General features: G+C 46.0%; 1 protein-coding gene across 3 annotated transcripts in view; it reads left to right on the forward strand.

Annotated features, from left to right (window-relative positions):
• Positions 1-25819, forward strand: part of LOC124021596 (MDM2 binding protein) — a 77515-nt gene that overhangs the window by 35855 nt on the left and 15841 nt on the right. For all 3 annotated transcript variants that reach the window (XM_046336734.1, XM_046336735.1, XM_046336736.1), the window contains 4 exons: positions 6914-7027; positions 15088-15285; positions 16970-17060; positions 17172-17339. In XM_046336734.1, coding sequence (XP_046192690.1) covers positions 6914-7027; positions 15088-15285; positions 16970-17060; positions 17172-17339 — 571 coding nt within the window. The remainder of the gene's footprint in view (positions 1-6913; positions 7028-15087; positions 15286-16969; positions 17061-17171; positions 17340-25819) is intronic.

Genomic DNA, 25819 nt, shown 5'->3' on the forward strand with positions numbered 1-25819 from the left:
ATGTTTTATAGAGTTAAAGTAATGTTAATTAATGTAGACCTAATATGAAATCATGAGTCATGTGTCAGTTTATTGAGAAAGGGTGAGTCAATCCAGAAGGCCAAACTGATTGATTGTTGTGGTTTAAACATCTTTTTCAATCTTCATTGATTAATAAAACTGGAAACGCGTATCTCCCTCACTAGCTTTAAGCATCAGCTGTCAGAGCAGCTCACAGATTACTGCACCTGTCCATAGCCCATCTATAATTTAGCCCAAATAACTACCTCTTTCCCAACTGTATTTATTTATTTATTTTGCTCCTTTGCACCCCATTATTTTTATTTCTACTTTGCACATTCTTCCATTACAAATCTACCATTCCAGTGTTTTACTTGCTATATTGTATTTACTTTGCCACCATGGCCTTTTTTGCCTTTACCTCCCTTATCTCACCTCACTTGCTCACATTGTATATAGACTTATTTTTCTACTGTATTATTGACTGTATGTTTGTTTATTCCATGTGTAACTCTGTGTCGTTGTATGTGTCGAACTGCTTTGCTTTATCTTGGCCAGGTTGCAGTTGTAAATGAGAACTTGTTCTCAACTAGTCTACCTGGTTAAATAAAGGTGTTCTCAACTAGTCTACCTGTTTAAATAAAGGTGTTCTCAACTAGTCTACCTGTTTAAATAAAGGTGTTCTCAACTAGTCTACCTGTTTAAATAAAGGTGTTCTCAACTAGTCTACCTGTTTAAATAAAGGTGTTCTCAACTAGTCTACCTGTTTAAATAAAGGTGTTCTCAACTAGTCTACCTGTTTAAATAAAGGTGTTCTCAACTAGTCTACCTGGTTAAATAAAGGTGTTCTCAACTAGTCTACCTGGTTAAATAAAGGTGTTCTCAACTAGTCTACCTGGTTAAATAAAGGTGTTCTCAACTAGTCTACCTGGTTAAATAAAGGTGAAATAGAAATAAAGCAATGCAGTATTAAACTCCCCTGTCTCCTTAATGCAGTATTAAACTCCCCTGTCTCCTTAATGCAGTATTAAACTCCCCTGTCTCCTTAATGCAGTATTAAACTCCCCTGTCTCCTTAATGCAGTATTAAACTCTGTCCCTGTCTCCTTAAATCCCTGTCTCCTTATTAAACTCCCCTGTCTCCTTAATGCAGTATTAAACTCCCCTGTCTCCTTAATGCAGTATTAAACTCCCCTGTCTCCTTAATGCAGTATTAAACTCCCCTGTCTCCTTAATGCAGTATTAAACTCCCCTGTCTCCTTAATGCAGTATTAAACTCCCCTGTCTCCTTAATGCAGTATTAAACTCCCCTGTCTCCTTAATGCAGTATTAAACTCCCCTGTCTCCTTAATGCCTTGTATTAAACTCCCCTGTCTCCTTAATGCAGTATTAAACTCCCCTGTCTCCTTAAGTGTGCTTGTGTATTAAACTCCCTGTCTCCTTAATGCAGTGTGCTTAAACTCCCCTGTCTCCTTAATGCAGTGTGCTTGTAAACTCCCCTGTCTCCTTAATGCAGTGTGCTTGTATTAAACTAAACCCCTGTCTCCTTAATGCAGTGTGCTTGTATTAAACTCCCCTGTTAAACTCCCCTGTCTCCTTAATGCAGTGTGCTTGTATTAAACTCCCCTGTCTCCTTAATGCAGTATTAAACTCCCCTGTCTCCTTAATGCAGTATTAAACTCCCCTGTCTCCTTAATGCAGTATTAAACTCCCCTGTCTCCTTAATGCAGTATTAAACTCCCCTGTCTCCTTAATGCAGTATTAAACTCCCCTGTCTCCTTAATGCAGTGTGCTTGTATTAAACTCCCCTGTCTCCTTAATGCAGTGTGCTTGTATTAAACTCCCCTGTCTCCTTAATGCAGTGTGCTTGTGCTCCCTGTCTCCTTAAACTCCCCTGTCTCCTTAATGCAGTGTGCTTGTAAACTCCCTGTCTCCTTAAACTCCCCTGTCTCCTTAATGCAGTATTAAACTCCCCTGTCTCCTTAATGCAGTGTGCAGTATTAAACTCCCTGTCTCCTTAATGCAGTATTAAACTCCCTGTCTCCTTAATGCAGTATTAAACTCCCCTGTCTCCTTAATGCAGTATTAAACTCCCCTGTCTCCTTAATGCAGTGTGCTTGTATTAAACTCCCCTGTCTCCTTAATGCAGTATTAAACTCCCCTGTCTCCTTAATGCAGTGTGCTTGTGCTCCCCTGTCTCCTTAATGCAGTGTGCTTGTGCTCCCCTGTCTCCTTAATGCAGTGTGCTTGTACTCCCTGTCTCCTTAATGCAGTGTGCTTGTATTAAACTCCCCTGTCTCCTTAATGCAGTGTGCTTGTATTAAACTCCCCTGTCTCCTTAATGCAGTGTGCTTGTATTAAACTCCCCTGTCTCCTTAATGCAGTGTGCTTGTATTAAACTCCCCTGTCTCCTTAATGCAGTATTAAACTCCCCTGTCTCCTTAATGCAGTGTATTAAACTCCCCTGTCTCCTTAATGCAGTGTGCTTGTATTAAACTCCCCTGTCTCCTTAATGCAGTGTGCTTGTATTAAACTCCCCTGTCTCCTTAATGCAGTGTGCTTGTAAACTCCCCTGTCTCCTTAATGCAGTGTGCTTGTGCTCCCCTGTCTCCTTAATGCAGTGTGCTTGTACTCCCCTGTCTCCTTAATGCAGTGTGCTTGTATTAAACTCCCCTGTCTCCTTAATGCAGTATTAAACTCCCCTGTCTCCTTAATGCAGTGTGCTTGTATTAAACTCCCCTGTCTCCTTAATGCAGTGTGCTTGTATTAAACTCCCCTGTCTCCTTAATGCAGTATTAAACTCCCCTGTCTCCTTAATGCAGTGTGCTTAATGCAGTGTGCTTGTACTCCCCTGTCTCATTAATGCAGTGTGCTTGTACTCCCCTGTCTCCTTAATGCAGTGTGCTTGTGTCTCCTTAATTAAACCCCTGTCTCCTTAATGCAGTGTGCTTGTACTCCCTGTCTCCTTAATGCAGTGTGCTTGTATTAAACTCCCCTGTCTCCTTAATGCAGTGTGCTTGTATTAAACTCCCCTGTCTCCTTAATGCAGTGTGCTTGTATTAAACTCCCCTGTCTCCTTAATGCAGTGTGCTTGTACTCCCCTGTCTCCTTAATGCAGTGTGCTTGTACTCCACTGTCTCCTTAATGCAGTGTGCTTGTATTAAACTCCCCTGTCTCCTTAATGCAGTGTGCTTGTATTAAACTCCCCTGTCTCCTTAATGCAGTGTGCTTGTATTAAACTCCCCTGTCTCCTTAATGCAGTGTGCTTGTATTAAACTCGCCTGTCTCCTTAATGCAGTGTGCTTGTACTCCCCTGTCTCCTTAATGCAGTGTGCTTGTATTAAACTCCCCTGTCTCCTTAATGCAGTGTGCTTGTACTCCCCTGTCTCCTTAATGCAGTGTGCTTGTACTCCACTGTCTCCTTAATGCAGTGTGCTTGTACTCCCCTGTCTCCTTAATGCATTGTGCTTGTACTCCACTGTCTCCTTAATGCAGTGTGCTTGTACTCCCCTGTCTCCTTAATGCAGTGTGCTTGTACTCCCCTGTCTCCTTAATGCAGTGTGCTTGTACTCCCCTGTCTCCTTAATGCAGTGTGCTTGTATTAAACTCCCCTGTCTCCTTAATGAAGTGTGCTTCTATTAAACTCCCCTGTCTCCTTAATGCAGTGTGCTTGTATTAAACTCCCCTGTCTCCTTAATGCAGTGTGCTTGTATTAAACTCCCCCGTCTCCTTAATGCAGTGTGCTTGTATTAAACTCCCCTGTCTCCTTAATGCAGTATTAAACTCCCCTGTCTCCTTAATGCAGTGTGCTTGTACTCCCCTGTCTCATTAATGCAGTGTGCTTGTACTCCCCTGTCTCCTTAATGCAGTGTGCTTGTGCTCCCCTGTCTCCTTAATGCAGTGTGCTTGTACTCCCCTGTCTCCTTAATGCAGTGTGCTTGTATTAAACTCCCCTGTCTCCTTAATGCAGTGTGCTTGTATTAAACTCCCCTGTCTCCTTAATGCAGTGTGCTTGTAATCCCCTGTCTCCTTAATGCAGTGTGCTTGTATTAAACTCCCCTGTCTCCTTAATGCAGTGTGCTTGTACTCCCCTGTCTCCTTAATGCAGTGTGCTTGTATTAAACTCCCCTGTCTCCTTAATGCAGTGTGCTTGTATTAAACTCCCCTGTCTCCTTAATGCAGTGTGCTTGTACTCCCCTGTCTCCTTAATGCAGTGTGCTTGTACTCCACTGTCTCCTTAATGCAGTGTGCTTGTATTAAACTCCCCTGTCTCCTTAATGCAGTGTGCTTGTATTAAACTCCCCTGTCTCCTTAATGCAGTGTGCTTGTATTAAACTCCCCTGTCTCCTTAATGCAGTGTGCTTGTATTAAACTCCCCTGTCTCCTTAATGCAGTGTGCTTGTATTAAACTCCCCTGTCTCCTTAATGCAGTGTGCTTGTATTAAACTCCCCTGTCTCCTCAATGCAGTGTGCTTGTATTAAACTCCCCTGTCTCCTTAATGCAGTATTAAACTCCCCTGTCTCCTTAATGCAGTGTGCTTGTATTAATCCCTGTCTCCTATAATGCAGTGCTTTTTATCCTTAAAGCTTGTATTAAACTCCCCTGTCTCCTTAATGCAGTGTGCTTGTATTAAACTCCCTGTCTCCTTAATGCAGTGTGCTTGTATTAAACTCCCCTGTCTCCTTAATGCAGTGTGCTTGTATTAAACTCCCCTGTCTCCTTAATGCAGTGTGCTTGTACTCCCCTGTCTCCTTAATGCAGTGTGCTTGTACTCCACTGTCTCCTTAATGCAGTGTGCTTGTACTAATGCAGTGTGCTTGTACCCCTGTCTCCTTAATGCATTGTGCTTGTACTCCACTGTCTCCTTAATGCAGTGTGCTTGTACTCCCCTGTCTCCTTAATGCAGTGTGCTTGTACTCCCCTGTCTCCTTAATGCAGTGTGCTTGTACTCCCCTGTCTCCTTAATGCAGTGTGCTTGTACTCCACTGTCTCCTTAATGCAGTGTGCTTGTATTAAACTCCCCTGTCTCCTTAATGAAGTGTGCTTGTATTAAACTCCCCTGTCTCCTTAATGCAGTGTGCTTGTACTCCCCTGTCTCCTTAATGCAGTGTGCTTGTATTAAACTCCCCTGTCTCCTTAATGCAGTGTGCTTGTATTAAACTCCCCTGTCTCCTTAATGCAGTGTGCTTGTACTCCCTGTCTCCTTAATGCAGTGTGCTTGTACTCCCAGTGTGCTTGTATTAAACTCCCCTGTCTCCTTAATGCAGTGTGCTTGTATTAAACTCCCCTGTCTCCTTAATGCAGTGTGCTTGTATTAAACTCCCCTGTCTCCTTAATGCAGTGTGCTTGTATTAAACTCCCCTGTCTCCTTAATGCAGTGTGCTTGTATTAAACTCCCCTGTCTCCTTAATGCAGTGTGCTTGTACTCCCCTGTCTCCTTAATGCAGTGTGCTTGTACTCCACTGTCTCCTTAATGCAGTGTGCTTGTACTCCCCTGTCTCCTTAATGCAGTGTGCTTGTACTCCCCTGTCTCCTTAATGCAGTGTGCTTGTACTCCCCTGTCTCCTTAATGCAGTGTGCTTGTACTCCCCTGTCTCCTTAATGCAGTGTGCTTGTACTCCACTGTCTCCTTAATGCAGTGTGCTTGTATTAAACTCCCCTGTCTCCTTAATGAAGTGTGCTTCTATTAAACTCCCCTGTCTCCTTAATGCAGTGTGCTTGTATTAAACTCCCCTGTCTCCTTAATGCAGTGTGCTTGTACTCCCCTGTCTCCTTAATGCAGTGTGCTTGTATTAAACTCCCCTGTCTCCTTAATGCAGTGTGCTTGTATTAAACTCCCCTGTCTCCTTAATGCAGTGTGCTTGTACTCCCCTGTCTCCTTAATGCAGTGTGCTTGTATTAAACTCCCATGTCTCCTTAATGCAGTGTGCTTGTACTCCCCTGTCTCCTTAATGCAGTGTGCTTGTATTAAACTCCCCTGTCTCCTTAATGCAGTGTGCTTGTATTAAACTCCCATGTCTCCTTAATGCAGTGTGCTTGTATTAAACTCCCCTGTCTCCTTAATGCAGTGTGCTTGTATTAAACTCCCCTGTCTCCTTAATGCAGTGTGCTTGTATTAAACTCCCCTGTCTCCTTAATGCTGTGTGCTTGTACTCCCCTGTCTCCTTAATGCAGTGTGCTTGTATTAAACTCCCCTGTCTCCTTAATGCAGTGTGCTTGTACTCCCCTGTCTCCTTAATGCAGTGTGCTTGTATTAAACTCCCCAGTCTCCTTAATGCAGTGTGCTTGTATTAAACTCCCCTGTCTCCTTAATGCAGTGTGCTTGTACTCCCCTGTCTCCTTAATGCAGTGTGCTTGTATTAAACTCCCCTGTCTCCTTAATGCAGTGTGCTTGTACTAAACTCCCCTGTCTCCTTTGATAGCGTGTGTGTTGTCCCATTCATATGAACTTCATTTGAACTCATAAGCCACGTTACCAGGTTATGGAACATCCTGAAAAGAACTCCCACGTCTGAATTATGTTGTTTCAGGTGTGAATAATGTGATTACATCAGGGAGGGGGGAAGAGAAACCTGAACACTGCTCTTACTAATGTCACTTATTTTATTCAACCTTATTAAACTCTACCCATGCACAACCTGTTGATTTAGAAGGTCCTGTGTAGATTGTATTTTCAACCAGCTTCTATCAGGAAATATCACAGATCACACGTCACATTTTTTTACAGTGTTACTTTCATCAGCTGTTGTACAATATCATACAAAACACAGGAAAAACAGAATTTTGACTGCAGTGGGCCTTTAATAAAAATAAGTAATACTAGCGAGAGCAGTGTGCGGGTTTCTCTTTTCTCTGATGTTATTGAGAAGGGTTCAGCCAATTGATTGATAAAGCAGTCCACTTGGTCTCCCAGTTTCCACCACGACAGACTGGCTGCGCTCCCTGCCCTGTCTCCATGGAGACCAACTGCTACAGAGGGAGAGGAAGTTGGCCGAGGTGCAGACTCTGGTCCTAAAGGAGTGCCTGAGTAAGTACAACATCATATTTTATTCATCCTTTATTTAGCCAGGTAAGATTCGTTGAGATAAAAAATTTAAATAAAAGATTTTTCAATCGGAAACATGTCTGATGCAGAATATATATGAAAATGTCTGTACTCGGCACACTCTTTCCATTTGCAGTGAGCTTTATTGCCACCAAATAGAGCCTAGTTAATGTATTTTTTTAAAGTCAGTCTGTGTAGCAGCCAGACAGGTAGGTGGTTCCTCCAGTATTAAAGTCAGTCTGTGTAGCAGCCAGACAGGTAGGTGGTTCCTCCAGTATTAAAGTCAGTCTGTGTAGCAGCCAGACAGGTAGGTGGTTCCTCCAGTATTAAAGTCAGTCTGTGTAGCAGCCAGTCAGGTAGGTGGTTCCTCCAGTATTAAAGTCAGTCTGTGTAGCAGCCAGACAGGTAGGTGGTTCCTCCAGGATTAAAGTCAGTCTGTGTAGCAGCCAGACAGGTAGGTGGTTCCTCCAGTATTAAAGTCAGTCTGTGTAGCAGCCAGACAGGTAGGTGGTTCCTCCAGTATTAAAGTCAGTCTGTGTAGCAGCCAGACAGGTAGGTGGTTCCTCCAGTATTAAAGTCAGTCTGTGTAGCAGCCAGACAGGTAGGTGGTTCCTCCAGTATTAAAGTCAGTCTGTGTAGCAGCCAGACAGGTAGGTGGTTCCTCCAGTATTAAAGTCAGTCTGTGTAGCAGCCAGACAGGTAGGTGGTTCCTCCAGACAGGTAGGTGGTTCCGCCATTAAAGTCAGTCTGTGTAGCAGCCAGACAGGTAGGTGGTTCCTCCAGTATTAAAGTCAGTCTGTGTAGCAGCCAGACAGGTAGGTGGTTCCTCCAGTATTAAAGTCAGTCTGTGTAGCAGCCAGACAGGTAGGTGGTTCCTCCAGTATTAAAGTCAGTCTGTGTAGCAGCCAGACAGGTAGGTGGTTCCTCCAGTATTAAAGTCAGTCTGTGTAGCAGCCAGACAGGTAGGTGGTTCCTCCAGTATTAAAGTCAGTCTGTGTAGCAGCCAGACAGGTAGGTGGTTCCTCCAGTATTAAAGTCAGTCTGTGTAGCAGCCAGACAGGTAGGTGGTTCCTCCAGTATTAAAGTCAGTCTGTGTAGCAGCCAGACAGGTAGGTGGTTCCTCCAGTATTAAAGTCAGTCTGTGTAGCAGCCAGACAGGTAGGTGGTTCCTCCAGTATTAAAGTCAGTCTGTGTAGCAGCCAGACAGGTAGGTGGTTCCTCCAGTATTAAAGTCAGTCTGTAGCAGCCAGACAGGTAGGTGGTTCCTCCAGTATTAAAGTCAGTCTGTGTAGCAGCCAGACAGGTAGGTGGTTCCTCCAGTATTAAAGTCAGTCTGTGTAGCAGCCAGACAGGTAGGTGGTTCCTCCAGTATTAAAGTCAGTCTGTGTAGCAGCCAGACAGGTAGGTGGTTCCTCCAGTATTAAAGTCAGTCTGTGTAGCAGCCAGACAGGTAGGTGGTTCCTCCAGTATTAAAGTCAGTCTGTGTAGCAGCCAGACAGGTAGGTGGTTCCTCCAGTATTAAAGTCAGTCTGTGTAGCAGCCAGACAGGTAGGTGGTTCCTCCAGTATTAAAGTCAGTCTGTGTAGCAGCCAGACAGGTAGGTGGTTCCTCCAGTATTAAAGTCAGTCTGTGTAGCAGCCAGACAGGTAGGTGGTTCCTCCAGGATTAAAGTCAGTCTGTGTAGCAGCCAGACAGGTAGGTGGTTCCTCCAGATTAAAGTCAGTCTGTGTAGCAGCCAGACAGGTAGGTGGTTCCTCCAGTATTAAAGTCAGTCTGTGTAGCAGCCAGACAGGTAGGTGGTTCCTCCAGTATTAAAGTCAGTCTGTGTAGCAGCCAGACAGGTAGGTGGTTCCTCCAGTATTAAAGTCAGTCTGTGTAGCAGCCAGACAGGTAGGTGGTTCCTCCAGTATTAAAGTCAGTCTGTGTAGCAGCCAGACAGGTAGGTGGTTCCTCCAGTATTAAAGTCAGTCTGTGTAGCAGCCAGACAGGTAGGTGGTTCCTCCAGTATTAAAGTCAGTCTGTGTAGCAGCCAGACAGGTAGGTGGTTCCTCCAGTATTAAAGTCAGTCTGTGTAGCAGCCAGACAGGTAGGTGGTTCCTCCAGTATTAAAGTCAGTCTGTGTAGCAGCCAGACAGGTAGGTGGTTCCTCCAGTATTAAAGTCAGTCTGTGTAGCAGCCAGACAGGTAGGTGGTTCCTCCAGTATTAAAGTCAGTCTGTGTAGCAGCCAGACAGGTAGGTGGTTCCTCCAGTATTAAAGTCAGTCTGTGTAGCAGCCAGACAGGTAGGTGGTTCCTCCAGTATTAAAGTCAGTCTGTGTAGCAGCCAGACAGGTAGGTGGTTCCTCCAGTATTAAAGTCAGTCTGTGTAGCAGCCAGACAGGTAGGTGGTTCCTCCAGTATTAAAGTCAGTCTGTGTAGCAGCCAGACAGGTAGGTGGTTCCTCCAGTATTAAAGTCAGTCTGTGTAGCAGCCAGACAGGTAGGTGGTTCCTCCAGTATTAAAGTCAGTCTGTGTAGCAGCCAGACAGGTAGGTGGTTCCTCCAGTATTAAAGTCAGTCTGTGTAGCAGCCAGACAGGTAGGTGGTTCCTCCAGTATTAAAGTCAGTCTGTGTAGCAGCCAGACAGGTAGGTGGTTCCTCCAGTATTAAAGTCAGTCTGTGTAGCAGCCAGACAGGTAGGTGGTTCCTCCAGTATTAAAGTCAGTCTGTGTAGCAGCCAGACAGGTAGGTGGTTCCTCCAGGATTAAAGTCAGTCTGTGTAGCAGCCAGACAGGTAGGTGGTTCCTCCAGTATTAAAGTCAGTCTGTGTAGCAGCCAGACAGGTAGGTGGTTCCTCCAGTATTAAAGTCAGTCTGTGTAGCAGCCAGACAGGTAGGTGGTTCCTCCAGTATTAAAGTCAGTCTGTGTAGCAGCCAGACAGGTAGGTGGTTCCTCCAGTATTAAAGTCAGTCTGTGTAGCAGCCAGACAGGTAGGTGGTTCCTCCAGTATTAAAGTCAGTCTGTGTAGCAGCCAGACAGGTAGGTGGTTCCTCCAGTATTAAAGTCAGTCTGTGTAGCAGCCAGACAGGTAGGTGGTTCCTCCAGTATTAAAGTCAGTCTGTGTAGCAGCCAGACAGGTAGGTGGTTCCTCCAGTATTAAAGTCAGTCTGTGTAGCAGCCAGACAGGTAGGTGGTTCCTCCAGTATTAAAGTCAGTCTGTGTAGCAGCCAGACAGGTAGGTGGTTCCTCCAGTATTAAAGTCAGTCTGTGTAGCAGCCAGACAGGTAGGTGGTTCCTCCAGTATTAAAGTCAGTCTGTGTAGCAGCCAGACAGGTAGGTGGTTCCTCCAGTATTAAAGTCAGTCTGTGTAGCAGCCAGACAGGTAGGTGGTTCCTCCAGTATTAAAGTCAGTCTGTAGCAGCCAGACAGGTAGGTGGTTCCTCCAGTATTAAAGTCAGTCTGTGTAGCAGCCAGACAGGTAGGTGGTTCCTCCAGTATTAAAGTCAGTCTGTGTAGCAGCCAGACAGGTAGGTGGTTCCTCCAGTATTAAAGTCAGTCTGTGTAGCAGCCAGACAGGTAGGTGGTTCCTCCAGTATTAAAGTCAGTCTGTGTAGCAGCCAGACAGGTAGGTGGTTCCTCCAGTATTAAAGTCAGTCTGTGTAGCAGCCAGACAGGTAGGTGGTTCCTCCAGTATTAAAGTCAGTCTGTGTAGCAGCCAGACAGGTAGGTGGTTCCTCCAGTATTAAAGTCAGTCTGTGTAGCAGCCAGACAGGTAGGTGGTTCCTCCAGTATTAAAGTCAGTCTGTGTATCATAGCCAGACAGGTAGGTGGTTCCTCCAGTATTAAAGTCAGTCTGTATCGTAGCCAGACAGGTAGGTGGTTCCTTCAGTATTAAAGTCAGTCTGTGTAGCAGCCAGACAGGTAGGTGGTTCCTCCAGTATTAAAGTCAGTCTGTGTAGCAGCCAGACAGGTAGGTGGTTCCTCCAGTATTAAAGTCAGTCTGTGTAGCAGCCAGACAGGTAGGTGGTTCCTCCAGTATTAAAGTCAGTCTGTGTAGCAGCCAGACAGGTAGGTGGTTCCTCCAGTATTAAAGTCAGTCTGTATAGCAGCCAGACAGGTAGGTGGTTCCTCCAGTATTAAAGTCAGTCTGTATCGTAGCCAGACAGGTAGGTGGTTCCTCCAGTATTAAAGTCAGTCTGTGTAGCAGCCAGACAGGTAGGTGGTTCCTCCAGTATTAAAGTCAGTCTGTATCGTAGCCAGACAGGTAGGTGGTTCCTCCAGTATTAAAGTCGGTCTGTGTAGCAGCCAGACAGGTAGGTGGTTCCTCCAGTATTAAAGTCAGTCTGTGTAGCAGCCAGACAGGTAGGTGGTTCCTCCAGTATTAAAGTCAGTCTGTGTAGCAGCCAGACAGGTAGGTGGTTCCTCCAGTATTAAAGTCAGTCTGTGTAGCAGCCAGACAGGTAGGTGGTTCCTCCAGTATTAAAGTCAGTCTGTGTAGCAGCCAGACAGGTAGGTGGTTCCTCCAGTATTAAAGTCAGTCTGTGTACAGCCAGACAGGTAGGTGGTTCCTCCAGGATTAAAGTCAGTCTGTGTAGCAGCCAGACAGGTAGGTGGTTCCTCCAGTATTAAAGTCAGTCTGTGTAGCAGCCAGACAGGTAGGTGGTTCCTCCAGTATTAAAGTCAGTCTGTGTAGTAGCCAGACAGGTAGGTGGTTCCTCCAGTATTAAAGTCAGTCTGTGTAGCAGCCAGACAGGTAGGTGGTTCCTCCAGTATTAAAGTCAGTCTGTGTAGCAGCCAGACAGGTAGGTGGTTCCTCCAGTATTAAAGTCAGTCTGTGTAGCAGCCAGACAGGTAGGTGGTTCCTCCAGTATTAAAGTCAGTCTGTGTAGCAGCCAGACAGGTAGGTGGTTCCTCCAGTATTAAAGTCAGTCTGTGTAGCAGCCAGACAGGTAGGTGGTTCCTCCAGTATTAAAGTCAGTCTGTGTAGCAGCCAGACAGGTAGGTGGTTCCTCCAGTATTAAAGTCAGTCTGTGTAGCAGCCAGACAGGTAGGTGGTTCCTCCAGTATTAAAGTCAGTCTGTGTAGCAGCCAGACAGGTAGGTGGTTCCTCCAGTATTAAAGTCAGTCTGTGTAGCAGCCAGACAGGTAGGTGGTTCCTCCAGTATTAAAGTCAGTCTGTGTAGCAGCCAGACAGGTAGGTGGTTCCTCCAGTATTAAAGTCAGTCTGTGTAGCAGCCAGACAGGTAGGTGGTTCCTCCAGTATTAAAGTCAGTCTGTGTAGCAGCCAGACAGGTAGGTGGTTCCTCCAGTATTAAAGTCAGTCTGTGTAGCAGCCAGACAGGTAGGTGGTTCCTCCAGTATTAAAGTCAGTCTGTGTAGCAGCCAGACAGGTAGGTGGTTCCTCCAGTATTAAAGTCAGTCTGTGTAGCAGCCAGACAGGTAGGTGGTTCCTCCAGTATTAAAGTCAGTCTGTGTAGCAGCCAGACAGGTAGGTGGTTCCTCCAGTATTAAAGTCAGTCTGTGTAGCAGCCAGACAGGTAGGTGGTTCCTCCAGGATTAAAGTCAGTCTGTGTAGCAGCCAGACAGGTAGGTGGTTCCTCCAGGATTAAAGTCAGTCTGTGTAGCAGCCAGACAGGTAGGTGGTTCCTCCAGTATTAAAGTCAGTCTGTGTAGCAGCCAGACAGGTAGGTGGTTCCTCCAGTATTAAAGTCAGTCTGTGTAGCAGCCAGACAGGTAGGTGGTTCCTCCAGGATTAAAGTCAGTCTGTGTAGCAGCCAGACAGGTAGGTGGTTCCTCCAGTATTAAAGTCAGTCTGTGTAGCAGCCAGACAGGTAGGTGGTTCCTCCAGTATTAAAGTCAGTCTGTGTAGCAGCCAGACAGGTAGGTGGTTCCTCCAGTATTAAAGTCAGTCTGTGTAGCAGCCAGACAGGTAGGTGGTTCCTCCAGTATTAAAGTCAGTCTGTGTAGCAGCCAGACAGGTAGGTGGTTCCTCCAGTATTAAAGTCAGTCTGTGTAGCAGCCAGACAGGTAGGTGGTTCCTCCAGTATTAAAGTCAGTCTGTGTAGCAGCCAGACAGGTAGGTGGTTCCTCCAGGATTAAAGTCAGTCTGTGTAGCAGCCAGACAGGTAGGTGGTTCCTCCAGTATTAAAGTCAGTCTGTGTAGCAGCCAGACAGGTAGGTGGTTCCTCCAGTATTAAAGTCAGTCTGTGTAGCAGCCAGACAGGTAGGTGGTTCCTCCAGTATTAAAGTCAGTCTGTGTAGCAGCCAGACAGGTAGGTGGTTCCTCCAGGATTAAAGTCAGTCTGTGTAGCAGCCAGACAGGTAGGTGGTTCCTCCAGTATTAAAGTCAGTCTGTGTAGCAGCCAGACAGGTAGGTGGTTCCTCCAGTATTAAAGTCAGTCGGTGTAGCAGCCAGACAGGTAGGTGGTTCCTCCAGTATTAAAGTCAGTCTGTGTAGCAGCCAGACAGGTAGGTGGTTCCTCCAGTATTAAAGTCAGTCGGTGTAGCAGCCAGACAGGTAGGTGGTTCCTCCAGTATTAAAGTCAGTCTGTGTAGCAGCCAGACAGGTAGGTGGTTCCTCCAGTATTAAAGTCAGTCTGTGTAGCAGCCAGACAGGTAGGTGGTTCCTCCAGGATTAAAGTCAGTCTGTGTAGCAGCCAGACAGGTAGGTGGTTCCTCCAGGATTAAAGTCAGTCTGTATCGTAGCCAGACAGGTAGGTGGTTCCTCCAGTATTAAAGTCAGTCTGTGTAGCAGCCAGACAGGTAGGTGGTTCCTCCAGTATTAAAGTCAGTCTGTGTAGCAGCCAGACAGGTAGGTGGTTCCTCCAGTATTAAAGTCAGTCTGTGTAGCAGCCAGACAGGTAGGTGGTTCCTCCAGTATTAAAGTCAGTCTGTGTAGCAGCCAGACAGGTAGGTGGTTCCTCCAGTATTAAAGTCAGTCTGTATCGTAGCCAGACAGGTAGGTGGTTCCTCCAGTATTAAAGTCAGTCTGTGTATCATAGCCAGACAGGTAGGTGGTTCCTCCAGTATTAAAGTCAGTCTGTGTAGCAGCCAGACAGGTAGGTGGTTCCTCCAGTATTAAAGTCAGTCTGTATCGTAGCCAGACAGGTAGGTGGTTCCTCCAGTATTAAAGTCAGTCTGTATCGTAGCCAGACAGGTAGGTGGTTCCTCCAGTATTAAAGTCAGTCTGTGTAGCAGCCAGACAGGTAGGTGGTTCCTCCAGTATTAAAGTCAGTCTGTATCGTAGCCAGACAGGTAGGTGGTTCCTCCAGTATTAAAGTCAGTCTGTGTAGCAGCCAGACAGGTAGGTGGTTCCTCCAGTATTAAAGTCAGTCTGTGTAGCAACCAGACAGGTAGGTGGTTCCTCCAGTGTTAAAGTCAGTCTGTGTAGCAGCCAGACAGGTAGGTGGTTCCTCCAGTATTAAAGTCAGTCTGTGTAGCAGCCAGACAGGTAGGTGGTTCCTCCAGTATTAAAGTCAGTCTGTGTAGCAGCCAGACAGGTAGGTGGTTCCTCCAGTATTAAAGTCAGTCTGTATCGTAGCCAGACAGGTAGGTGGTTCCTCCAGTATTAAAGTCAGTCTGTGTAGCAGCCAGACAGGTAGGTGGTTCCTCCAGTATTAAAGTCGGTCTGTGTAGCAGCCAGACAGGTAGGTGGTTCCTCCAGTATTAAAGTCAGTCTGTGTAGCAGCCAGACAGGTAGGTGGTTCCTCCAGTATTAAAGTCAGTCTGTGTAGCAGCCAGACAGGTAGGTGGTTCCTCCAGTATTAAAGTCAGTCTGTGTAGCAGCCAGACAGGTAGGTGGTTCCTCCAGTATTAAAGTCAGTCTGTGTAGCAGCCAGACAGGTAGGTGGTTCCTCCAGTATTAAAGTCAGTCTGTATCGCAGCCAGACTGATAGGTGGTTCCTCCAGTATTAAACATCCAATAACATCAAGCAGCCTCACGCTACAGAAACCTGAGTCTCCAGCCCTTATGGCCCATCCTGGCTCGGACAAGGCTACTTACTGACTACTTCTGGCTCGGACAAGGCTACTTACTGACTACTCTCGTTATTCCATATTGACTAGGACGTAGAGAAGAGGCAGAGAAGCCAGCTTCAATACCAGTCAATGACCTGAAGATCTTGCTCAGCCTGGCCAGAGAACAGTACCTCAAGATGCATGACTCTACCCTGCCTAAAGCCTCTACCCTGCCTAAAGACTCCAGTCTGCCCAGAGTTGAGCCCTGTGGAGCAGAGGAGGTGAACCTCACTACGAAGACTACAGGTATTCTGCTGTTCCAGTCCCTCCTTACTCCCCGTAACACAGCTCAGTAACTTTTACAGAGCATTCAGGAAGTATTCAGACCCCATTGACTTTTTTCACATGTTGTTATGTTACAGCCTTATTCTAAAATGGATTAAATAGTTTTTCCCCCTCATCAATCTACACACAATACCCCATAATGACAAAGCAAATTTATTTTTATTTTTTAGAAATGTTTGCTAATTTATATTTTAAAAAACACGCAAAAAAACCCAGATATCACATTTACATTAGTATTCAGACCCTTAACTCAGTACTTTGTTGAAGCACCTTTGGCAGCGATTACAGCCTTGAGTCTTCTTGGGTATGACGCTACAAGCTTGGCACACCTGTATTTGGGAGTTTCTCCCATTATTCTCTGCAGATCCTCTCAAGCTCTGTCAGGTTGGATGGGGAGCGTCGCTGCACAGCTATTTTCAGGTCTCTCCAGAGATGTTAGATCAGGTTCAAGTCTGAGCTCTGGCTGGGCCATTCAAGGAAACTCTGAGACTTGTCCCGAAGCCACTCCTGCGTTGTCTTGGCTGTGTGCTTAGGGTCATTGTCTTGTTGGAAGGTGAACCTTCGCCCCAGTCTGAGGTCCTGAGCGCTCTGGAGCAGATTTTCATCAAGAATCTCTCAGTACTTTGCTCTGTTCATCTTTCCCTCGATCCTAACTAGTCTCCCAGTCCCTGTCTCTGAAAAACATCCCCACAGCATGATGCTGCCACCACCATGCTTCACCGTAGGGATGGTGACAGGTTTCCTGCAGACATGAGGTTTTGCATTCAGGCCAAAGAGTTCAATCTTGGTTTTCATCAGACCAGAGAATCTTGTTTCTCATGGTCTGAGAGTCCTTTAGGTGCCTTTTGGCCACATTATTATAAAGGCTTGATTGGGGGAGTGCTGCGGAGATGGTTGTCCTTATGAAAGATTCTCCCATCTCCACAGAGAAACTCTGGAGCTCTGTCAGAGAGACCATTGGGTTCTTGGTCACCTCCCTGACCAAGGCCCTTGCTCATTTTGGCCGGGTGGCCAGCTCTAGGAAGAGTCTTGGTGCTTCCGAACTTCTTCCATTTTAGAATGATGGAGGACACTGTGTTCTTGGGGGCCTTCAATGCTGCAGAAATGTTTTGGTACCCTTCCCCAGATCTGTGCCTCGACACAATCCTGTCTCAGAGCTCTACAGACAATTCCTTTGACCTCATGGCTTGGTTTTTGCTCTGACATGCACTGTCAACTGTATGACCTTTATATAGACAGGTGTGTGCCTTTCCAAATCATGTCCAATCAATTGAATTTACCACAGGTGGACTCCAATCAAGTTGTAGAAACATCTCAAGGATGATCAATGGAAACAGGATACACCTGAACTCAATTTCGAAGTCTCATAGCAAAGGGTCTGAATAGTTATGTAAATCGGTTATTTCTTTTTTTATTTTTTTATACATTTGCAAAAAGAAAATCTTTACTTGTTTTCGTTTTGTCATTATTGGGTATTGATTTTTTAAAAATAATTTAGAATAAGGCTGTAACGTAACAAAATGTGGAAAAAGTCAAGGGGTCTGAACACTTTCTGAATACACTGTATTTGTCATCTCTAAAACGGACTCCTTCTAGAAACCTTGACTGATAAAACAAAAATGACTCTTTTCCCATTCCAATGTAGAGTTCATTAAACACTCCCAACATGCTGATTGGCCAGAGAGAAGTGTTCTGCAGAACTATGAGAACCTCCAGAGGACTCGTCAGAAGCTGAGGTAAACTTGAATAATGCTCTTCACATCGGTACATACATCTCTCTTCCGTCAACAATAAGCAAGCAAGGTGGCTTGTTTAACCATCTCATCTTTGGTCTCCTCCCTTCACAGGTTTGGTCTGCTGTCTGGCAGCTCATCTGACTGTCTACTGGGGCCTAAAGACGTCCAGGGTCAGAGAACCACCCCAGCCTTGCTGGATGCCAAAGAGCTGCTTAGACACTTCACACCAGACGGCCTGCCCACCGGAGATCTGCAGCCTCTATTAGTCCAGAGACTAGGGTAACTCTGTTAGTCTGGAGACTAGGGTAACTCTGTTAGTCTGGAGACTAGGGTAACTCTGTTAGTCTGGAGACTAGGGTAACTCTGTTAGTCTGGAGACTAGGGTAACTCTGTTAGTCTGGAGACTAGGGTAACTCTGTTAGTCTGGAGACTAGGGTAACTCTGTTAGTCTGGAGACTAGGGTAACTCTGTTAGTCTGGAGACTAGGGTAACTCTGTTAGTCTGGAGACTAGGGTAACTCTGTTAGTCTGGAGACTAGGGTAACTCTGTTAGTCTGGAGACTAGGGTAACTCTGTTAGTCTGGAGACTAGGGTAACTCTGTTAGTCTGGAGACTAGGGTAACTCTGTTAGTCTGGAGACTAGGGTAACTCTGTTAGTCTGGAGACTAGGGTAACTCTGTTAGTCTGGAGACTAGGGTAACTCTGTTAGTCTGGAGACTAGGGTAACTCTGTTAGTCTGGAGACTAGGGTAACTCTGGTCTGGAGACTCTGTTAGTCCTGGAGACTAGGGTAACTCTGTTAGTCTGGAGACTAGGGTAACTCTGTTAGTCTGGAGACTAGGGTAACTCTGTTAGTCTGGAGACTAGGGTAACTCTGTTAGTCTGGAGACTAGGGTAACTCTGTTAGTCTGGAGACTAGGGTAACTCTGTTAGTCTGGAGACTAGGGTAACTCTGTTAGTCTGGAGACTAGGGTAACTCTGTTAGTCTGGAGACTAGGGTAACTCTGTTAGTCTGGAGACTAGGGTAACTCTGTTAGTCTGGAGACTAGGGTAACTCTGTTAGTCTGGAGACTAGTCTGGAGTAACTCTGTTAGTCTGGAGACTAGGGTAACTCTGTTAGTCTGGAGACTAGGGTAACTCTGTTAGTCTGGAGACTAGGGTAACTCTGTTAGTCTGGAGACTAGGGTAACTCTGTTAGTCTGGAGACTAGGGTAACTCTGTTAGTCTGGAGACTAGGGTACTCTGTTAGTCTGGAGACTAGGGTAACTCTGTTAGTCTGGAGACTAGGGTAACTCTGTTAGTCTGGAGACTAGGGTAACTCTGTTAGTCTGGAGACTAGGGTAACTCTGTTAGTCTGGAGACTAGGGTAACTCTGTTAGTCTGGAGACTAGGGTAACTCTGTTAGTCTGGAGACTAGGGTAACTCTGTTAGTCTGGAGACTAGGGTAACTCTGTTAGTCTGGAGACTAGGGTAACTCTGTTAGTCTGGAGACTAGGGTAACTCTGTTAGTCTGGGAGACTAGGGTAACTCTGTTAGTCTGGAGACTAGGGTAACTCTGTTAGTCCGGAGACTAGGGTAACTCTGTTAGTCTGGAGACTAGGGTAACTCTGTTAGTCTGGAGACTAGGGTAACTCTGTTAGTCCTGGAGACTAGGGTAACTCTGTTAGTCTGGAGACTAGGGTAACTCTGTTAGTTGGAGACTAGGGTAACTCTGTTAGTCTGGAGACTAGGGTAACTCTGTTAGTCTGGAGACTAGGGTAACTCTGTTAGTCTGGAGACTAGGGTAACTCTGTTAGTCTGGAGACTAGGGTAACTCTGTTAGTCTGGAGACTAGGGTAACTCTGTTAGTCTGGAGACTAGGGTAACTCTGTTAGTCCGGAGACTAGGGTAACTCTGTTAGTCTGGAGACTAGGGTAACTCTGTTAGTCTGGAGACTAGGGTAACTCTGTTAGTCTGGAGACTAGGGTAACTCTGTTAGGGTCCTGGAGACTAGGGTAACTCTGTTAGTCTGGAGACTAGGGTAACTCTGTTAGTCTGGAGACTAGGGTAACTCTGTTAGTCTGGAGACTAGGGTAACTCTGTTAGTCTGGAGACTAGGGTAACTCTGTTAGTCTGGAGACTAGGGTAACTCTGTTAGTCTGGAGACTAGGGTAACTCTGTTAGTCTGGAGACTAGGGTAACTCTGTTAGTCCTGGAGACTAGGGTAACTCTGTTAGTCCGGAGACTAGGGTAACTCTGTTAGTCTGGAGACTAGGGTAACTCTGTTAGGAGACTAGGGTAACTCTGTTAGTCTGGAGACTAGGGTAACTCTGTTAGTCTGGAGACTAGGGTAACTCTGTTAGTCTGGAGACTAGGGTAACTCTGTTAGTCTGGAGACTAGGGTAACTCTGTTAGTCTGGAGACTAGGGTAACTCTGTTAGTCTGGAGACTAGGGTAACTCTGTTAGTCTGGAGACTAGGGTAACTCTGTTAGTCTGGAGACTAGGGTAACTCTGTTAGTCTGGAGACTAGGGTAACTCTGTTAGTCTGGAGACTAGGGTAACTCTGTTAGTCTGGAGACTAGGGTAACTCTGTTAGTCTGGAGACTAGGGTAACTCTGTTAGTCTGGAGACTAGGGTAACTCTGTTAGTCTGGAGACTAGGGTAACTCTGTTAGTCTGGAGACTAGGGTAACTCTGTTAGTCTGGAGACTAGGGTAACTCTGTTAGTCTGAGAGTAACTCTAGTCTGGAGACTAGGGTAACTCTGTTAGTCTGGAGACTAGGGTAACTCTGTTAGTCTGGAGTTAGTCTGGAGTACTAGGGTAACTCTGTTAGTCCTGGAGACTAGGGTAACTCTGTTAGTCCTGGAGACTAGGGTAACTCTGTTAGTCTGGAGACTAGGGTAACTCTGTTAGTCTGGAGGAGACTAGGGTAACTCTGTTAGTCTGGAGACTAGGGTAACTCTGTTAGTCTGGAGACTAGGGTAACTCTGTTAGTCTGGAGACTAGGGTAACTCTGTTAGTCTGGAGACTAGGGTAACTCTGTTAGTCTGGAGACTAGGGTAACTCTGTTAGTCTGGAGACTAGGGTAACTCTGTTAGTCTGGAGACTAGGGTAACTCTGTTAGTCTGGAGACTAGGGTAACTCTGTTAGTCTGGAGACTAGGGTAACTCTGTTAGTCTGGAGACTAGGGTAACTCTGTTAGTCTGGAGACTAGGGAGTCTGGAGACTAGGGTAACTCTGTTAGTCTGGAGACTAGGGTAACTCTGTTAGTCTAGGGTAACTCTGTTAGTCCTGTTAGTCTGGAGACTAGGGTAACTCTGTTAGTCTGGAGACTAGGGTAACTCTGTTAGTCTGGAGACTAGGGTAACTCTGTTAGTCTGGAGACTAGGGTAACTCTGTTAGTCTGGAGACTAGGGTAACTCTGTTAGTCTGGAGACTAGGGTAACTCTGTTAGTCTGGAGACTAGGGTAACTCTGTTAGTCTGGAGACTAGGGTAACTCTGTTAGTCTGGAGACTAGGGTAACTCTGTTAGTCTGGAGACTAGGGTAACTCTGTTAGTCTGGAGACTAGGGTAACTCTGTTAGTCTGGAGACTAGGGTAACTCTGTTAGTCCGGAGACTAGGGTAACTCTGTTAGTCTGGAGACTAGGGTAACTCTGTTAGTCTGGAGACTAGGGTAACTCTGTTAGTCTGGAGACTAGGGTAACTCTGTTAGTCTGGAGACTAGGGTAACTCTGTTAGTCTGGAGACTAGGGTAACTCTGTTAGTCTGGAGACTAGGGTAACTCTGTTAGTCTGGAGACTAGGGTAACTCTGTTAGTCCGGAGACTAGGGTAACTCTGTTAGTCTGGAGACTAGGGTAACTCTGTTAGTCCGGAGACTAGGGTAACTCTGTTAGTCTGGAGACTAGGGTAACTCTGTTAGTCTGGAGACTAGGGTAACTCTGTTAGTCAGGGTAACTCTGTTAGTCTGGAGACTAGGGTAACTCTGTTAGTCTGGAGACTAGGGTAACTCTGTTAGTCTGGAGACTAGGGTAACTCTGTTAGTCTGGAGACTAGGGTAACTCTGTTAGTCTGGAGACTAGGGTAACTCTGTTAGTCTGGAGACTAGGGTAACTAACTCTGTTAGTCTGGAGACTAGGGTAACTCTGTTAGTCTGGAGACTAGGGTAACTCTGTTAGTCTGGAGACTAGGGTAACTCTGTTAGTCTGGAGACTAGGGTAACTCTGTTAGTCTGGAGACTAGGGTAACTCTGTTAGTCTGGAGACTAGGGTAACTCTGTTAGTCTGGAGACTAGGGTAACTCTGTTAGTCTGGAGACTAGGGTAACTCTGTTAGTCTGGAGACTAGGGTAACTCTGTTAGTCTGGAGACTAGGGTAACTCTGTTAGTCCTGGAGACTAGGGTAACTCTGTTAGTCTGGAGACTAGGGTAACTCTGTTAGTCTGGAGACTAGGGTAACTCTGTTAGTCTGGAGACTAGGGTAACTCTGTTAGTCTGGAGACTAGGGTAACTCTGTTAGTCTGGAGACTAGGGTAACTCTGTTAGTCTGGAGACTAGGGTAACTCTGTTAGTCTGGAGACTAGGGTAACTCTGTTAGTCTGGAGACTAGGGTAACTCTGTTAGTCTGGAGACTAGGGTAACTCTGTTAGTCTGGAGAGACTAGTCTGGAGGGTAACTCTGTTAGTCTGGGAGACTAGGGTAACTCTGTTAGTCTGGAGACTAGGGTAACTCTGTTAGTCTGGAGACTAGGGTAACTCTGTTAGTCTGGAGACTGGAGAGTCTGGAGGGTAACTCTGTTAGTCTGGAGACTAGGGTAACTCTGTTAGTCTGGAGACTAGGGTAACTCTGTTAGTCTGGAGACTAGGGTAACTCTGTTAGTCTGGAGACTAGGGTAACTCTGTTAGTCTGGAGACTAGGGTAACTCTGTTAGTCTGGAGACTAGGGTAACTCTGTTAGTCTGGAGACTAGGGTAACTCTGTTAGTCTGGAGACTAGTAACTCTGGTAACTCTGTTAGTCTGGAGACTAGGGTAACTCTGTTAGTCTGGAGACTAGGGTAACTCTGTTAGTCTGGAGACTAGGGTAACTCTGTTAGTCTGGAGACTAGGGTAACTCTGTTAGTCTGGAGACTAGGGTAACTCTGTTAGTCTGGAGACTAGGGTAACTCTGTTAGTCCTGGAGACTAGGGTAACTCTGGTCCTAGGAGACTAGGGTAACTCTGTTAGTCCAGAGACTAGGGTAACTCTGTTAGTCCAGAGACTAGGGTAACTCTGTTAGTCCAGAGACTAGGGTAACTCTGTTAGTCTGGAGACTAGGGTAACTCTGTTAGTCCGGAGACTAGGGTAACTCTGTTAGTCTGGAGACTAGGGTAACTCTGTTAGTCCGGAGACTAGGGTAACTCTGTTAGTCAGGGTAACTCTGTTAGTCTGGAGACTAGGGTAACTCTGTTAGTCCAGAGACTAGGGTAACTCTGTTAGTCTGGAGACTAGGGTAACTCTGTTAGTCTGGAGACTAGGGTAACTCTGTTAGTCTGGAGACTAGGGTAACTCTGTTAGTCTGGAGACTAGGGTAACTCTGTTAGTCTGGAGACTAGGGTAACTCTGTTAGTCTGGAGACTAGGGTAACTCTGTTAGTCTGGAGACTAGGGTAACTCTGTTAGTCTGGAGACTAGGGTAACTCTGTTAGTCTGGAGACTAGGGTAACTCTGTTAGTCTGGAGACTAGGGTAACTCTGTTAGTCCGGAGACTAGGGTAACTCTGTTAGTCCGGAGACTAGGGTAACTCTGTTAGTCTGGAGACTAGGGTAACTCTGTTAGTCTGGAGACTAGGGTAACTCTGTTAGTCCGGAGACTAGGGTAACTCTGTTAGTCTGGAGACTAGGGTAACTCTGTTAGTCCAGAGACTAGGGTAACTCTGTTAGTCCAGAGACTAGGGTAACTCTGTTAGTCTGGAGACTAGGGTAACTCTGTTAGTCTGGAGACTAGGGTAACTCTGTTAGTAACTCTATTAGTCCAGAGACTAGGGTAACTCTGTTAGTCTAGGGTAACTCTGTTAGTCTGGAGACTAGGGAGACTAGGGTAACTCTGTTAGTCTGGAGACTAGGGTAACTCTGTTAGTCTGGAGACTCCAGGACTAGGGTAACTCTGTTAGACTGGAGACTAGGGTAACTCTGTTAGTCAGGGTATCTCTATTAGTCCAGAGACTAGGGTAACTCTGTTAGTCTGGAGACTAGGGTAACTCTGTTAGTCTGGAGACTAGGGTAACTCTGTTAGTCTGGAGACTAGGGTAACTCTGTTAGTCTGGAGACTAGGGTAACTCTGTTAGTCTGGAGACTAGGGTAACTCTGTTAGTCTGGAGACTAGGGTAACTCTGTTAGTCTGGAGACTAGGGTAACTCTGTTAGTCCAGAGACTAGGGTAACTCTGTTAGTCTGGAGACTAGGGTAACTCTGTTAGTCCAGAGACTAGGGTAACTCTGTTAGTCTGGAGACTAGGGTAACTCTGTTAGTCTGGAGACTAGGGTAACTCTGTTAGTCTGGAGACTAGGGTAACTCTGTTAGTCTGGAGACTAGGGTAACTCTGTTAGTCTGGAGACTAGGGTAACTCTGTTAGTCCAGAGACTAGGGTAACTCTGTTAGTCCAGAGACTAGGGTAACTCTGTTAGTCCAGAGACTAGGGTAACTCTGTTAGTCTGGAGACTAGGGTAACTCTGTTAGTCTGGAGACTAGGGTAACTCTGTTAGTCAGGGTAACTCTATTAGTCCAGAGACTAGGGTAACTCTGTTAGTCTGGAGACTAGGGTAACTCTGTTAGTCTGGAGACTAGGGTAACTCTATTAGTCCAGAGACTGGGGTAACTCTGTTAGTCAGGGTATCTCTATTAGTCCAGAGACTAGGGTAACTCTGTTAGTCTGGAGACTAGGGTAACTCTGTTAGTCTGGAGACTAGGGTAACTCTGTTAGTCTGGAGACTAGGGTAACTCTGTTAGTCTGGAGACTAGGGTAACTCTGTTAGTCTGGAGTTTAGGGTAACTCTGTTAGTCCAGAGACTAGGGTAACTCTGTTAGTCCAGAGACTAGGGTAACTCTGTTAGTCTGGAGACCAGGGTAACTCTATTAGTCCAGAGACTAGGGTAACTCTGTTAGTCAGGAGACCAGGGTAACTCTTGTTAGTCTGGAGACCAGGGTAACTCTGTTAGTCTGGAGACTAGGGTAACTCTGTTAGTCTGGAGACTAGGGTAACTCTGTTAGTCTGGAGACTAGGGTAACTCTGTTAGTCTGGAGACTAGGGTAACTCTGTTAGTCAGGAGACTAGGGTAACTCTGTTAGTCCGGAGACTAGGGTAACTCTGTTAGTCCAGAGACTAGGGTAACTCTGTTAGTCCAGAGACTAGGGTAACTCTGTTAGTCCGGAGACTAGGGTAACTCTGTTAGTCCAGAGACTAGGGTAACTCTGTTAGTCCAGAGACTAGGGTAACTCTGTTAGTCCAGAGACTAGGGTAACTCTATTAGTCCAGAGACTAGGGTAACTCTGTTAGTCTCGCATGAAAATCTGGATGGAAACTCAACAACAGGGCAATCTGTCTGACCCCCCCCCTCAATCTGTCTGACCCCCGCCAATCTGTCTGACTAAAGTCTATGAAATTAAATTTCAGGCTTCTAATATGGATGTAGAAATGTGTTCTGGCGCTTCAGTGTGACTCTGGGCAGTGTGACTCTGGGCAGTGTGACTCTGGGCAGTGTGACTCTGGGCAGTGTGACTCTGGGCAGTGTGACTCTGGGCAGTGTGACTCTGGGCAGTGTGACTCTGGGCAGTGTGACTCTGGGCAGTGTGACTCTGGGCAGTGTGACTCTGGGCAGTGTGACTCTGGGCAGTGTGACTCCGGGCAGTGTGACTCCGGGCAGTGTGACTCTGGGCAAATCAGCTTCCAGACCTGAAACTGGAATGACCCCCCCTCCCCCTCCCTAAAAAAAGTGTCGTCAACATGTTGAATAATCTGTTTCTAACTTTCTCTTCCCTCGAGGAGAATCCACTCCATTCAGCAGACAACTACTCAGTTAGGATGTTTCAGACACCATGTAGCGACGATGATTTCATGTGGCTGTCTACCTCTGATATGCATTCGAATCAAAAGGTTTTCGCCTAATTGAATTCCTCTGATTTATAAAGAGCCTTTATCAGACGGTGCTCTTACAGAAGGCGGAGAAGAATATTAGTAATTAGTAATTTATGTTCATTAAAAGAAACTCAATTAAGAAGCGTTCTAGACATTCGAGCTGTCAGTCCATTAGGAAGTTGTTTTACACACTTAATCAGTTTGGGTGCAGAGGACAGGAGAGTTTAGTTTCACTTCAGATCGCTGCAGTACTGTGTGTTCTTCTCTGTAGTACTGTGTGTTCTTCTCTGCAGTACTGTGTGTTCTTCTATGTAGTACTGTGTGTTCTCTGCAGTACTGTGTGTTCTTCTCTGTAGTACTGTGTGTTCTTCTCTGCAGTACTGTGTGTTCTTCTCTGTAGTACTGTGTGTTCTTCTCTGTAGTACTGTGTGTTCTTCTCTGTAGTACTGTGTGTTCTTCTCTGTAGTACTGTGTGTTCTTCTCTGTAGTACTGTGTGTTCTTCTCTGTAGTACTGTGTGTTCTCTGCAGTACTGTGTGTTCTTCTCTGTAGTACTGTGTGTTCTTCTCTGCAGTACTGTGTGTTCTTCTCTGTAGTACTGTGTGTTCTTCTCTGCAGTACTGTGTGTTCTTCTCTGCAGTACTGTGTGTTCTCTGCAGTACTGTGTGTTCTTCACT

This window comes from Oncorhynchus gorbuscha, unplaced genomic scaffold, assembly GCF_021184085.1.
Source record: "Oncorhynchus gorbuscha isolate QuinsamMale2020 ecotype Even-year unplaced genomic scaffold, OgorEven_v1.0 Un_scaffold_1136, whole genome shotgun sequence".
In the NCBI taxonomy this organism is placed as follows: domain Eukaryota; kingdom Metazoa; phylum Chordata; class Actinopteri; order Salmoniformes; family Salmonidae; genus Oncorhynchus; species Oncorhynchus gorbuscha.